Source organism: Megachile rotundata, chromosome 4 (genome assembly GCF_050947335.1).
Source record: "Megachile rotundata isolate GNS110a chromosome 4, iyMegRotu1, whole genome shotgun sequence".
Classification (NCBI taxonomy): Eukaryota; Metazoa; Arthropoda; class Insecta; order Hymenoptera; family Megachilidae; genus Megachile; species Megachile rotundata.
This window is the reverse complement of record NC_134986.1, coordinates 7230765-7246847: the sequence shown is the minus strand read 5'-3', so window position 1 is coordinate 7246847 and position 16083 is coordinate 7230765. Positions and strand designations below refer to the sequence as shown.

Here is a 16083-nt window from a genome sequence, read left to right as displayed (position 1 = left end):
CTCGGAATTTGACGTCATCGAAATTCCAGGAAGTGGCACGAGGGATACCTCCTCGCAACTTATGTTCTCCTGATACAAATTTCCAAAATTGGTTGCTGAAATTTTAAAAATCCCGCCCGGGAATTCTCGGAATTTGACGTCATCAAAATTCCAGGAACTGGCACGAGGGATACTTCCTCGCAACTCATGTTCTCCTGATACAAATTTCCAAAATTGGGTCTTGAAATTTGAAAAATCCCGCCCGGGAATTCTCGGAATTTGACGTCATCAAAATTCCTGGTAGTGGCACGAGGGATACCTCCTCGCAACTCATGTTCTCCTGATACAAATTTCCAAAATTGGGTCTTGAAATTTGAAAAATCCCGCCCGGGAATTCTCGGAATTTGACGTCATCAAAATTCCAGGAACTGGCACGAGGGATACCTCCTCGCAACTCATGTTCTCCTGATACAAATTTCCAAAATTGGTTGCTGAAGTTTTAAAAATCCCGCCCGGGAATTCTCGGAATTTGACGTCATCAAAATTCCAGGAACTGGCACGAGGGATACCTCCTCGCAACTTATGTTCTCCTGATACAAATTTCCAAAATTGGTTGCTGAAATTTTAAAAATCCCGCCCGGGAATTCTCGGAATTTGACGTCATCAAAATTCCTGGTAGTGGCACGAGGGATACCTCCTCGCAACTCATGTTCTCCTGATACAAATTTCCAAAATTGGGTCTTGAAATTTGAAAAATCCCGCCCGGGAATTCTCGGAATTTAACGTCATCAAAATTCCAGGAACTGGCACGAGGGATACCTCCTCGCAACTCATGTTCTCCTGATACAAATTTCCAAAATTGGTTGCTGAAGTTTTAAAAATCCCGCCCGGGAATTCTCGGAATTTGACGTCATCAAAATTCCAGGAACTGGCACGAGGGATACCTCCTCGCAACTTATGTTCTCCTGATACAAATTTCCAAAATTGGTTGCTGAAATTTTAAAAATCCCGCCCGGGAATTCTCGGAATTTGACGTCATCAAAATTCCAGGAAGTGGCACGAGGGATACCTCCTCGCAACTTATGTTCTCCTGATACAAATTTCCAAAATGGGTCTTGAAATTTCAAAAATCCCGCCCGGGAATTCTCGGAATTTGACGTCATCGAAATTCCAGGAAGTGGCACGAGGGATACCTCCTCGCAACTTATGTTCTCCTGATGCAAATGCTGAATATTTCTTTTTTATTTTTCAACTTTTAAAAGGGGTAATTTCTGGGAGTCGGAATGACGGTATTTATAAATAAATAAATATGCAAATAAGTATTTTTATGTATATTTATTTTAAGCATGTTTGTACATCAAATGTCATAATATATCTTGTTAATAGACGCATGCATTATTAATACTTAATTCTAGGACGCAATTATTGTAGAAATATATATATATATATATATATATATATATATTATTGTGCGCTGTGGTACTGGATCTTGTGGAAAGCTAATAAAAATTTGTTGGGAGAATAATGATAATGAAGCAATTAATTTGCCTCTAAAATTTTAAAGAAGACTGTTAGTTGCGGAATATGATGTGATGAATTCACAAGTCGAAATATTGCTTTCTTGCGCTGTGTTAATTGTCGTTCATATTAGGCTTATTTTGATAGGCACTTGCCTAATCTGAACGCCCCCTTAGGAAGGTTTGACGCAGCGCCATCTAACAGTGATGCTTGGAACTACAATTAAATGACGTTCACATTAGGCTATTTTTATAGGCACTTGCCTAACCTGAACGCCCCCTTATGCAGGGTCCACGCAGCGCCATCTAGCAGTGATATGCGGAACTACAATAGAGACTTTGCTGATGGTATATTACTTTTGAAGTGTATACGATAAATTACCGACAGATTCCGGTCGGTACTTTACACTTGTTCATAATAGTTCAGCGGTTTGTTGTTGGATGGCGCTGTTAACAACATTTGTGGCGGTTTTTTTAAAAGATGGTTTCCTTTTTTCTTGGTGTAATTATATGCGTAGCATTTTCAATAATAGAATTTCGGAGGTAATATGTATGAATACACTTCCCTTCGTAATAGGAGCATGTGGGTGTATGAACAGAAAAGTAATGTGTTCTGTAGCTCCTATTATTAACTTCAACGGACGTTTCTACAAACCACCGAGTGTTTTGTGATAACACGGTTTTTAAAGAAATTGTGTTTATCGATAATTACATGTACGGCGAAGGAATCCCAGAACTAGTTTGGCCATCTCTGTGTATTCTATTTACTTAAATACACACGTAATTGCATATCAAATTTATTGATTAAAAATATAGCATTTGCGAGTATCGTTGCCTATTGCGTACCAAAAAAAGCTATTTTAATATTTATAGTTTTAATTCTGTACGTGTAATAGAAGTGTATTATATGCAGAATGGGAAATCTGTGCATGTCTTGCTGTAAACCATCAGTTTCATGCGAGGATTTAACACCAGACTTGGTACGAGTACAATTTTTGAGGTTATCAATGTTTTCTTATACGTTTGTTATGTAGTTTACCATAATAATTCGTTTAATAAACTATATATACTAAAAGGGGCGTGGTTATTAATGGCTTAAAAAAGTATTATAGTTGTAGAAACTTGTTTTTAGGAAGTGAGAAGAAAGAAACAAATGGAAGCTGCTGAAAGAAGAATTGCTGAACAACAAAATCGTGGTATCAAAAATATTGATGCTGTCAAAAGACAAGAAAGGTTAGACCAACAGCGGGAGAGACGAGTAGAAGAGGCTGGTAACATGAATGTGCAAAGCAATTTAAAGGTAACAATTAAAAGGCGAAGTTAAATTTTTTAACATTGCATTTTTACAAACAGCATTATCATAAATTTTGTACTGTTTCAGTGGCAAATGAGTTAATTGATGATTTGAATACAAACTGTACCTGTAAATTTATTACACGAGGCATATAATTATTAATTATACACATGCTACACAGAAAATACACATCAATTGATATTATCTCTTGAGCATAATTGGAGACAGTACTAATGCTGCAACGTTTGCATTTTGTGGAATTTAAATATTTAAAGGTTTATACATAAATGTATAGATATGTTTTTACACTATGTTTTCTATACTACTTTAACTATTTATACTGATTGTATTAATATTTTATATAATGTATAAATGAGAGAATGCTTGCAGTGCGGCTATATATGTTAAAGAAATGTAAAGAAAATGATTTTTGTTTAAATATTACAAGTATTCTTTATTAAGATATTGTTTGTTATATATTTTATTAATAAGAAGTTGAATTTTTATGCTTTAAATGTGATCTTATACCTGCATCGGTATAACATTGTCAAGTAAATCTCCTTATATTTTGATTTGTTGCTCATTTTATAATTGTTCATATTGTTAAATGTATTGAAAGATATAGTATTGTTGAGTAACAAAAAAGTATTTACATGTATTCAATGATGTAATTGAAAGCAAAAATCATTCTTTTGCAAAAATAACAAAACTGTAAAAAAGGCTAATGATATCTGTAATGTATTTTTTTTATACTATTACAAAAGTATTCAAAATTATATAAGTATACAATGATTACAATAATCGTAATTGTGATATTGTATAAAATAAAATTGTAAATTTGTGCATAAATAAATTGCTAAACTAAATTAAAATCTAATAATACATATCTTTAAAGATACATCTTAAAAAAAATGTTTTTAAAATGAAATTTGAAATATTGTCTTATACACATTTTATGGTACAAAATATGAATGTTACAATTTTTCATTTTAAAATAATGTATATATATGTATATATGTACACATAATGAACATTTGAAACGTGAAATGAGTACATACAAATTTATACCACTATATTATATTTTTTGAGAGAATATTTGTTTCATTTTTACACTACTATCCTTAGCAAATTTTAAGGTTTGATAAATGTATGAAAAATTTTTAAGAATGTACAATGTTAAAATATGTTATATCTTCCCTATTCTGTGCACAGACCAAGATCGAAATAACTTTTTTGTAGATTTACTTTTCAATTCTTTTCCATGAGCAATTTGTACTTCCAATGATGCTCCATTATTTAATGCTAACCATGTATGAATTTCATCAGTCGCTGCAGAAACACCTAAATATTATTTAAAATACATATATAATTTTGTTCTCAAAATAGTTTCATATATATTTCTATAAATTACTTTGCATGTATACCTAATAATTCATGAAGAGTGATGCGTCGACTAGCTAATAATTCTTTACTGGCACTTCTAATTTCAAATATCAGTAAGGATTGCCTTGGAACATTATCTCCATCTATGTGAAAATCTATGCTGAATTGAGGATTTGGCATTGCTGGCAGTAGTCGAGATTTTGCCAATGTTTTACCAGAATTTGTTGAGGATGCAATTTTATCAGGACTGGTGCATCTAATGAAAAGATCATTTTTGTTAAAAAAGTTTATAAATTAGTTGTAGATTAGTATTTTTGTTTTGGTGTGTACTCACGTTTGAAGTTTAATTCTACAATATAATTGTGCAATGTGTGCAACATGGAGACCTTGAGCTTGTAGTACTTTACCCTCTATTCCAGAATACTTATCCTTGGTACCATTGACAACTTTTAATTCTGGTTTAAAGAAATATTTAATAATTTAAATGAATACAATTTTTATGTAATGTCAACCATATAATTTACAAACCATTTGGTCTTAGCCTTAAACGTGGACTTGGTTGTCTTATTCTTCCAAGCATATCAGGTTGCGATACAGCATGAGCTAAACCAGATCCTTGTAAAAGTTCTGTAGCATCAGCTTCTCCACCTCCTCTTGGTTCTAGGCTTAATGATATGCCTTTTGATTCGTTTTTGTCTTCTATATTTACCTCTGACCGAAATCTACGAAGTTTCAATCCTCTTTTCACCTAAAATCATTTATATAAAATATATTTTGAATACTTTAATAGATATACATATTTTTTTCTGAAGAATATAAGTATAACATGTCAGTATTACATGTGGTAGCATAAAGTAGTAAGATAAACAAATCAGGTTTTGTGGAAATGAACAGACCACTGATTGCTTTAATAAAATATTAAGATAAGTACCTTTTGTTTCATAACGCGGAAGCTATTATATTGAGGTAACTTCTTGCCAAAACTTTGTTCAGGGCTTGGAGTTAAGCTGTTGTGAGAAGACCGTCGTTCTCGTAATTTTGTTCCATCGGTATCGTCAATTACGTTTGGTTCAGATTCTGTAATGACTCTGGGTGTCCACGAATTTTGAGTCCCATTCAGTTCGTTCAAATCTTTATTTTCGATACTAGTTTTGTCTGTTTCAAATGATTTAAGTTTAAAACGAATCATCAACCATGAAAAACGATTATGACTTTTACTATTTGTTACAGCATGAATATTGTAAAATTCCATTTATTTGAAATATTATTAATTGGGAAAAACTATAGAACCAAGTAGTACAGATAAATAGAGTTCTACTGTATCTGTAAGGTAATTTACCAGGTTGACTAGAAATAGCTGGTTTTAATAGAGTAACTGTACGAGGTGGTGGTGGAGGGGGTACAACATCTAAATGCAATCTCATCTTTGATTTTTCCATCGAGGGTCTTCTGATGATGTTTGACCCTGTTTCAGAAGTTTCCATGTTTAATTGCATTGAACTTTCACTGATGTTGCTGGCTGCATATGTACTCTGTGTCTAAATAAAGAAAGAGGAGAGAGATATTTAATAAATTGTAATCTGTATAACATATATTTGAGCTAAAGAGTTACTTGATTAAAACAGAAATTCTGTATGTTTCGTACCTCACATTCCTCAGACAAAACCTTGATCTTCAATTCGACAGATCCAGTTTTGGTTCCTCTTAATGTGAACCAATGGGACTGATCGCTGTTAGACAACTTTCTAATTTCGTCGAGATTCAATGATACTTTTCCAAGATAATCTTTCATACCAAAAGTATCATGATCCCATAAGACCTATATGGAAAAATAGTTAGAAGTATTCTTGTATTGTAATTATTTGAAACACAAGAATGAAAAGAAAGATCTTACGACATCTAAGGTTTCGCCTGTTCTAGGTAAACCCATAATGGAACTTTCATCCCAACAAGGATTTAATGTCTTTTTTTTTATACTACTCTTATACTTTGTTTCATTGTTTAACTTTAATTCACAGAAAGGATCGCTGAATCCATTCAGATCTTTTGCTACAAGATCTTTTGCACGTATGAGAGTGACTTCCATCAGTCCACTTCCTGTAGAAAGTAGACTTGATACATCTGATGAGGCAGGATCTATATCTTTATGAGACAGTAATAATTTCTGAAAAGGATTATACACTTTTTTAAAACTTGATAATTTGATAATAAGAATTGGAATATATGAGTATAAAAATAGAAAGTATAGACAAGATATGGTACTTACTAATACAGCTGTACAGTAATAAGTTTGTATTAAGAAAAATTCTATGGTTTTATTAATAAAATATTAAGAAAAAAGTTAATAATGAATTGTGTGGAAGTGATAGAAAAAGATAAGTGTAATTTGTGTTATACTTTATTAGTGAATAAAGAAAGAAACAGACGTAGAATAGGAATGGAAATAGAAAAATAGGTAAAGTAACATAGTTATATTTTAGTATGTACAGGAAATATGGGTTAAAACATTAAAACATTGATTTCAAAAAATACATTTAAAATCATATAGTAGTATTAGAAAGTTATGTTAATAAAAGCATATGATATCATTGTCATTCTCCCTTAGTGTGTAAGTGTGTATGGATGTTGGCATGCATGCAAACGAAAAAAGTGCGTCTTCTTTCACAGAAGATGTGTAAAGCTTTAGTCCTTACAGTCTTTTACATTTTTATTAAATACCAAACTAACCGCCTGTTGCATCCAAGGTAAACTGTTTCTTTTCGATTTTGGTTCATCGTCTGATATTGGGAAAGACATGCTACTTCTTCGGCTGGTAATCACTTGTTGCACACTATTTACGGGATAAAATAAAACGGAAACTCTCATCGTTGACATGTTATATGAACCGTTGAGGATCAAGTCTTTCCTAATTAGCCATGTACTTTCCTATAAAGAAAATACATCATTGAATAAAAATCAATATACCAAAATTCTTGATTATTGTTTAAATCATACTTGATTCAAAGATAGTATAGCCAGTCCAAGCATTTCGCTGTCAGTCGACTTTGATATATTCCAAGAATATATAACGAAACTGAGGGATACTTGAGTATAATCTTGAACAAGAAACTGTGTCCTGGACTCCCAGCATGGCGATGTAGTGTTTCTCACATAATGTGTGGTTTTTACCTACGAATAAAAACGAAGTTAAACTTAAAAAATAAAGAATTATCATCTAAATTGTCGAACGTACCTTTTTACGATTGTTAAACAACATGCAGTAAGGATTGCACTGAGAATTATCGCTGTTTAAATTTTCAGCTGAATGAATATAAACTACAAGCACCCCTGAAAAATGATATTTTATGTTTAGTAAAACCTAGTAATTATTACCAATGATAGCAATCGCATAATGCAATATAATCACATATAACAAATAAATAAGATAGAGTGATGGAAAAAGTATAGATAAGAATGAAGATAGATATCTAATATTCATGCACGAAAATCACGCAGGTCATCGTGCTTACAATATTCTTAGCATTTTTACCTGCTTTTTGAATCCGATTATATTTTCGCGGCACTGAAAATATCAGATAGGATGATACTCTGCTTTCTAATTGAATATTTGTAAGTTCTCAGAAATGCGATTTTTAGTTAACACAAGGCTTTTATAATAATTACCTGCCAGATGTGTGTTATCTTCTGGCAACTCCGGCTGTGGCAAATCTGGATCCAGTGTTGGAAGGGTAGTGTACTCTAACCGGGCATTGATGTTTGGAATGTTAGCACTATTACGGGATGGTTTCTTTTGTTGCAATACGGTTTCAATTCTGCAAAATTAACAATTCCATTTTATATTCTTTGTTACATCAACATGGATACATTGTGCATTTTAAGGAAATAAATAAGAGAATCAATATTGTGTTTTTTTTTTTTTTTGTTATAACTCATACTTCCCAAATAGAAGAAATCCAATCTCAAAATATATAGTATACTCTTTCTTTTAATACTATTTCTTTAACTCCTTCTCTCTGAGGGTTGCAGAGAGTGTAGTAGAATTTAGAACATTCTAATTAAAGAAACAGTGTTGAAAGGAAAAGTGTATTACACAACAAGGAATCTCTACTTAATTCTAGACTACTTACACCTGTGAACTCTCCCAGTTATAAGTTCCTAGTGGCAGTTCGAATTGCGCTAAGGTGATAGTACTGACGAGTCGTTTAGCTTTTAATTTGACCAAAATTTTCTCATTATCCAGCGTGCCCACTAAGAAGGAAGCATCCTCGTTCCAGGTAGAATTTAGAGGAGTGGTAACTCGTCTTTGATCTCCTACTGTTACAACCAGCCACCTCACCTCGTCTCCAATGGGGGCTACGATTTAATATACAGTTTCAATAAAATCTGAACAATTTCAAAACTTCCATTGCTTATCTATTACTTACCAGAGCATCCATTTTGAGATAGAACAACTGTAAGTACTCCCTGTGGTATGGAGTTGGCTATAGAGTCCACCTTTGGACCAGGTCGTTCTCGTGCTCTAAGATTTAACTCTAATCGACCTGGATCAACGATCCAGCTGGCCAAAGCGTCCGTGACCACTGCGTGAATCCAGCTTTTAATTAAAGGCATTTCCATCATTTGTACGGTCCGTAGAATTCTCACGCTGAACCAAACGTCCGGTTTCTCCAAGAAACTCACGCTCAAAGAGGTCGCGTGAGGAAACGGTGCCATGGAGTTAAGGGTCAGGGTGGCAAGGATTGTTCCTGAGAAAGACAACTTCTCCACGGCCAAATCGACGTCCACGCCGACACTTTAATTAGAAATGGCTTTTATTGGTGTTTGAAAACATCAAGTACGATATCTAGATTCCAGAGCCAAAGTGTATTACACTTTTCAAATTTTAGAGGAAAGCAAATCATTGATGCAAAAAGAAGATGCAAATGGTATTATCACGCTTTATAACTAAAACGAAATAATTTTTACCATCGGAAAAGTGGACCTACGCTTTGACTCTAGATACTGATTCTGTCGTCAACTAACTCTCTTCCAAATAGCCTGGTCATGATAAGCATACGAAATTGTTCGCAATCAAGACGGACATCAGCTTCCACGGATAATTTTGTTTCTCTTATTTGACCGTCCAGAATATCATCGTCATTCGTATAATCTAAAGTTCGCACACGTGTCACACACGGGGTCTGCTCGCCAAGTGTGAGTTCTCTAAGTTCCAATGGTCCTAAAACAGTTATTTAAGGATGTAATTTTACTTTGAGAAATATAAATGCATTATGGAATATTTATGTTCAAGTTATTTATTAATTCAGATCAATTCATTTATAATTTAAATCAATTAATTTAGAGTGTTCTGACTCACCAAGTATTCCTGGTTTAGCTTCATTTAACAGAGGTTCCAGCCTTTCCTTTGCCAAAGAAAATATACTGGCAGCACTGAATCTCCACCTACATAAGAAAATAATTATAAAATAATACAACATCAACTGATTCCAAATAAACATTTAAAGTGAACAAAATGTTAGTGTCATACTTTGTATCCAACAACTCATTAAAGTTTAATTAAAAACCTCAATTTAAAAATATAGCAAATAAAATTTTATTTAGATAAAATCTGACAGAATACGTATAAAATAAAGTGGGTCATAAATCAATGTAATATGCAACGTTCTAATGATAGTGATCCATTTTTATCTGATAATGGTTTGCAAGCTTGTAGAACCAAGTAATTTCATCAATACTTTAAGAGATCGATAAGGGAAGCTCATTGAAAACCTTTTCAGTACATTTGATAAATTACAATATTTTTTTCCTAATGAAGAATATTCTTTTATTAGTTTATTAGTTCTTTTAGAAGTTTTATACTAATTCTGTAAGACATGATGCTCGTTAAAAAGATTCTCTATAAAATCGGACGTTACTAGTGAATTTTCTATGCTCTGAAAAATAAAGAATTAAAACAGCCCGACTGGACGTTCAGAAATGTTCGAACAGGTCTATCAACTATCCAAATAAGTAGTACACTATCCGGACAAGCTCTCGCATGTTGTTTTAGCGTCTTCGAGATCTTGACAAACGAGAAAACGTCGGGTAAGTTGGAATCGTTTCGCTCGTACACGATCTACAGGCAGCAGGTGCAATCCGTTGCAACGAGAACATAATTCTTGTCAAAAAATAATTTGTACTACGAATATCAATGAATGTACATAGTAATTTTCATTAGGCATTAAGTTTCATATCGATGTGGCATAAATTTTATCTTGTCGCAGATTTTATACGTAAATATTGCAAATAAAAGCCATAAATGATACGAGCGAAATAATGCGGTAACGAATGAAATAGTTCTAGAGAACAAGGACTTGATATCCACAGTTTTGTCAACTACAGGTCAGCGATATCAGCGTACGTATGCAGTGAAATGTGAAAGGCACCGGTTATACACTCGTGGAATGTGGAATGTTTACAAATACCTATACAGTATTGATTCGTGAACAACGTTCGTTCACCTACAGTGGATATTGGGACCATTAACAATCACGCGATATTCCCATATTTCGATTTCACTGGGGCGAACAAAATTATTTAAAATCGATCTTGATATTGCTAACCAGTTCAGGAAGTTTCCTGGTATTCGAAATTTTGCGTTCAGAGATACGTAAATTATAGTGTAGCAGTTAGATAGCAGAGAAACTTTGAAAAGTTTTTTTCATTTTTTTGTTCGAATTTTAATGAAGAGGCTATTATCTTCACATCACATATTTCTTGTGGAAACTTCAGGTGGTCAGTATTTGTATATTATAAAATTCATTAATTCTTACATTCTTGAATATCCAAAAAAGTTTATAAATTTTTTGATAAATTCTAAATTCTTAAATCAGTAAACTCTAAGTTCACAAATCTCCAAACTCCTGAATGCTTAATTTTCCACAAATCCTTCTTATTAAGTCCTCAAATCTTCAAATCCATAATTTACCAACCCCCTACATTCTCAAACTCTAATTTCCACTTTCACATATTCTCAAATCTTCAAATTCCCAATTTTTCAAATTTTCAAATTCCCAAATTATAAATTCACAATTAATATATTATTCGTCCAATTATTAGTATTTCATTATTGTCAATAAACAGAAAGAAGCATAAACTATAATAAATTACAGCAATGCATCATGTTAATTAGAATTTACAATTACAGGGAACTGAAAAATTTCTGAAGCACTTATAACATCAGATGTACCATTTGTTAAGGAGCAAACTCAGCCATTCGGCGGTTTCATCTTTATACAGGGCTCTTCTTCGACGAAATCTTGCTAATTCTTGTTGCAGCACAGATTCAAGGAGGCGGGAGATTCTTACTTTCAGTATTGTTCCTACCAACGCTAACACTAATATCAGCCATGCCAATGATAGCCCTGTTGCACCTATTATCCATGTGATTACGAAGGCAATACCGAGGTACAATGTTCCACGAATGGCTTCTGCGTCCCTCTGCAAAAAATGAGAAATATTCTACTGTTAATACAAACTTTCTGTTTAAAAATTACATAAAATTTAATTGGCAGGAAAGTAAAAGTGAACGTTAGAAAAACAACATAGTTTCTCTATAAATAGTTCGATCACTTTTAAAATAACTTTCCTTTCAAATTATAATATGGATGAGTATGTCTATATTAATATATTAACATATTGATATGTCTATACATACTGATTCTAATTCTTCAGATCTAAGATTATAATTCATACACATAATCTTGTATATTACACATAATGTATAAAATATTTATGTCACGGTAACATTTTACCTAAGAATGAACGATTGTTCATAAATGAATTTAGCAACCCTCTTCATGCAAATATTTAAATCTTGTGTTTCCTCCGACACCGCATTCTCGTTAAACATTTTATTGTGGCGCTAAAACGTTAAAGAACGGAACAAAGGAAAAGCTGTATTGCAATAAAAATCATTATTCCTTCATCCTGCAGGGATATAGGACACGATTCGCGTGTACTCACGCAACATCGCGTGCAAGTACGTCTAAGAAGAATCTTTGGCGTCATGGAAAACGTCATTAACCGCGAGACGATCAGATTAAGTCGCATGGATAAACGTAATTGATTCAAATTAAAAAGTTTCACATTACGTCTGTACTCTGATAAGCAAATTAAACTGTCCGTGTAAAAAATTGGGGAAAATCGGACGCGGATTAATGACCGTGAACGTTTATGGAGCGAAATACATTTTCTAATTTGTAGCTCGAAGATCAGAATTTTTCAAATATATTTTTGGGTTAAGATGGTTATGATTAATTTAACGCTACTATAGATTTGAAAAGATTTCAAGATTTGACTGGTAATATAAATTTGAATGAAAATGTGTAGAATTTTATGAATTAAATATCTGTGCTTGGGAGTTGCAGAGTGGGTTTCAAGGTCAATTTTATACTTTTAAATGGAATACTATAAATTCGTGGTACTGTGAAAACAGGCTTGATATATGGTTCAAGGTCACGTAAAATGGTTGTTGAAGGAGTTTGGTTTTCTACAAATTAACCCCTTGACTTATGACATCCAGTCACACTCGTATAACAAAAATCGTATTTACAACTGAGTTTTGAGTTCAATACCAGTTACAATTTGTACAATGAAAAATCTCTAAATTCAAAATATGTTCAACATTTCAAGTTCTGTTATTTTAATATTACAGTCGTGATTAATTATTTTCGACGCAGCTGTCGAAAAAATCGTAGGTTACGGGGTTAAAATGGCGGATTACAGCATAAAGGTACACTCCATTTAAAAAGCATTAACCTTGAAATCTTTTTTACAATATACATTTAAACTTGCACAAGGAATTTTTACAATAACAATTTCTTTATATATTCAATTATGTATAAATACTCCGGCCTACAATTTGTCTTTCAAGATCACAAAGAAAAACCAGCGTTTACGCAATAGTAACATTACCTATCCTCTCAAGAACGTAACACTTCATTAATTAGAAAGTTGCCTATTGCTGAAGGATCAGCTCTATAAAAACTTGGAGATGGAACCTTGAATCAAGGATATATTAAGGATGAAACACTTCGAAATTTGAAGACATTACTCTTCGAACACAATGGCGTTTAACACTGGGTTTACAAGCCGCGTCATTTTGACACATTTCGAATTTTTTTAGAAAAATGACAAAAACCGATCGCATTTTATCTTGCACTGACTTTTATCCATTGAACGAGGTAAACATATATTGAAGTCTATTTTCTTCAAAAGCTTTGAAATATTGAAATTTGTTACGTGGTATACCTATCTCTACGGATGTGCGTCAATTTGACGCGATCGTAATGTAAATAAAATTTTTAGTAAATTAGTTTTACCTATGCGAAAATTACAACAATAATAAATATGAATGCACCGACAATAGCATATAAACGACGGACTTTGCTAGTTCGGAGTCGCATGCTGCCGCCTCAGCCGGTATGTCGGGTTCGAACCCGGTGTTGCAGTACAAATCGCAATTCACAGAGTAGAGGGAAGTAAAAATATGAATGTAGAGTAATGAAGTAATGTACTAAAATATTATCGAATAATAAAAACTTTCTATAAATATATATCTCATATTTTCATTCCTTACTTGTAGCGTTTATACTGCTTTCTAAGTGGTTTTTCTTTAAATGTATTCGTTCATGCGTCAAATTGACTTCATACAGATAGGTATACAAGAAATGTCCGTAAACCTAGATCGTTTCAATTATTCGACGAAAAAACTTTTCTTCCATTCATCGACGGTTTTCTTTAAGGAATCCATTTATGAATACAACTATCCTTTTTCCTTTAGCGTCGGTAAAGAATGTGACGATAAAAATCACTCGAGAGGTCTCACGAACTCCGGCACCGGAAATCGTTGGAGTTACTTCCCACGTAGACGATAATTTCTCCTTCTGCGTCCGTAAACTGCAGGATTAAGGCATCGTGTTAGATAGATAGGTTTTAAATCTTATTAACGTGTAACTGATTTTTGATGAACAATTGGATTCGAAAGGAAGAAAGCAGCGGTCGGTTCAATCGCTGAGAACACTTCCCGAAGGAGACTGTGTCCATTCCTTCACGATTCGAATCACGTAAATTCTCTCGAAAAATTCCTACTGATACAAGAACACTGGAACTATGTACTGCGTGCAATGCATTTCGTATTAAATGTAAATCAGGCACGGACTATTTACATTCTTTTACCTGCACGTTTTGTACAGAAAGAGTATCATAATTTTTAAAGATTAATTTTGTAGAGTAATTAGTGTCAGGACACTTTTGGAAGACGAGTTTCAAGGACACCCTTATGAAAATTTATAATTTTTTAAGTTGTGAATTTGAGAGGATGAAAATTCTCAAGTTTGAACGATTTTTAGTCTTCGATTTTTTTAATTTAGATATTTATTGTATTTCCAAGCTTGCAAGTTAGAAAGTTTACGAACCTTTGATTTTGCAAATTTACTAATTTTCAAATTTAGAAATTTTTAAACTGAAAAATTCTCAAACCTAGGAAATCAGAAATAATTTTTACAAAATTTCAAGGTTATAATTCTTCGAATTTAGAAATTTATTTCCAAGCTATCAAAGTAGAAAGTTTACAAACTTTCAATCTTGCAATTTATTCATGCTGAGAGTTGTACTAAATCATGCTGACCTAACTGTATAACAGAATAAAAAGTAATTTCTATTTTACTCTAGACCTCCCTAACGACAGTCCTAGTAAAGTATAATAACTATTATATTAAAGAATATATTAGTAATGCTGCTGCAAATTGATGTTAAAAATGCTATTAAGCGGTACAATTCGCTTATTAACATACTACGTGATCGTTACGGTAACACATTCTTAAAGTAATATATTCTCGCATTCTTTTTAGTGCGTGAAATCTGGGTAGCCTTCGTTCTAATCATTTCTGATCGAGTAATAACGACCATCGCAGGATAATTGACTAGAAAAATTAATCGAAACTAATTCTTGAGATACTTCTCCTTCATAAGATACTGCATCTTCTAGAAGTGTGTATTTTTTAAAAATAGGAATTATTTTCCCCTTTCTTTTCTGAAGAAAATACTTGTGTACTGATCATTTAATGATCGAAAACTAAATATTAAGAAATAAACATATTTGTAGACTGATTAAACTTTACGATAATATAATTTTCATACGTAGATAATTTCCGTACAAAATAATATAATTTCCACGTTGCATAATTTTATTGCCTACAACTTTATTTTAGCAACACACTTTTTTATTTTGAGGTCCATTTGCATTAAGAAAGAGGATAATTATTTTGAACAATAATTTCTGCTGTTTTTAGTTTTATGAATTTATCACTATTATTTTTCATTATTTTCATCAATTTAATTTGATAACAATAATAAATGGTTCAGAAAAATTGGATTGAGAATAATTGGTTCAGAAAAACCTGTGGATCTTATAAGAGATCCTTTCAGATTACAATTTGACGCATGAGAGATAGATAAGTGAATTGTTTATCTTACTTGAGTTTTCTGAGCAATGGCTGCAGCGAACTCATCGTCGAGAGCACTATCGGGGGTCATATTGGCACCCCCAGGTGCACTGCTATAACCACCGGTATTGTTAGAAATTTTAGGTGGACACCCTAATGAAGATGTATAACTGGTTGCAGGATTTCCACCACCAGTACTCTCACGTTTTCCTGTAACAATAAGCAAAAATAAAACATATTAATTACATCCAGCATTAATTAATTAAACATTAATTAAGCCAGTATTTTCAACAGGCATATTTACACATTACTTTCGACGTTTTTTAATAAGTAATTTTGTAAATTAGACGATTCACCTAATTGCTCTACATACATGTTAAACTGTTATGTACAAAAATGACTTAAATAAAAGTTGTTTTGAATG

General features: G+C 32.7%; 2 protein-coding genes across 9 annotated transcripts in view; one reads left to right on the top strand and one right to left on the bottom strand.

The window, feature by feature from the left end:
- The first annotated feature begins 2334 nt into the window (after positions 1-2334).
- Positions 2335-4556, top strand: Svip (small VCP interacting protein). 2 transcript variants are annotated; one of them, XM_012292258.2, is made up of 3 exons: positions 2335-2476; positions 2629-2796; positions 2878-4556. In XM_012292258.2, exons 1-3 carry the CDS (start codon positions 2411-2413, stop codon positions 2890-2892), a joined length of 249 nt encoding a protein of 82 aa, XP_012147648.1. In that variant the 5' UTR covers positions 2335-2410; the 3' UTR covers positions 2893-4556. The 2 variants fall into 2 exon arrangements, with proteins under 2 accessions (XP_012147648.1, XP_076387536.1); XM_076531421.1 differs by having other exon boundaries at positions 2358-2496.
- Positions 3411-16083, bottom strand: part of LOC100880539 (uncharacterized) — a 24607-nt gene continuing 11934 nt past the window's right edge. For 6 of the 7 annotated variants that reach the window (XM_076531418.1, XM_076531417.1, XM_076531419.1 and 3 more), the window contains 19 exons: positions 15691-15869; positions 11402-11652; positions 9530-9615; positions 9196-9391; positions 8598-8965; positions 8301-8526; positions 7837-7985; positions 7703-7735; positions 7406-7500; positions 7168-7341; positions 6901-7098; positions 6068-6337; positions 5819-5992; positions 5513-5711; positions 5105-5328; positions 4702-4921; positions 4508-4628; positions 4215-4429; positions 3411-4131 (listed from right to left, as the gene is read on the bottom strand). In XM_076531418.1, the coding sequence (XP_076387533.1) occupies positions 3977-4131; positions 4215-4429; positions 4508-4628; positions 4702-4921; positions 5105-5328; positions 5513-5711; positions 5819-5992; positions 6068-6337; positions 6901-7098; positions 7168-7341; positions 7406-7500; positions 7703-7735; positions 7837-7985; positions 8301-8526; positions 8598-8965; positions 9196-9391; positions 9530-9615; positions 11402-11652; positions 15691-15750 (3414 nt within the window). In that variant the 5' untranslated portion in view covers positions 15751-15869 and the 3' untranslated portion in view covers positions 3411-3976. The remainder of the gene's footprint in view (positions 4132-4214; positions 4430-4507; positions 4629-4701; positions 4922-5104; positions 5329-5512; positions 5712-5818; positions 5993-6067; positions 6338-6900; positions 7099-7167; positions 7342-7405; positions 7501-7702; positions 7736-7836; positions 7986-8300; positions 8527-8597; positions 8966-9195; positions 9392-9529; positions 9616-11401; positions 11653-15690; positions 15870-16083) is intronic. The other variant, XM_076531416.1, reaches the window with a different exon arrangement.

Excerpts from the sequence above, each read along its gene's own strand:
- Svip (XM_012292258.2), top strand. The coding sequence starts at position 2,411 with ATGGGAAATCTGTGCATGTCTTGCTGTAAACCATCAGTTTCATGCGAG. Across the intron at positions 2,477-2,628 it reads AGGATTTAACACCAGACTTG|GAAGTGAGAAGAAAGAAACA; the intron begins GTACGAGTACAA and ends ACTTGTTTTTAG.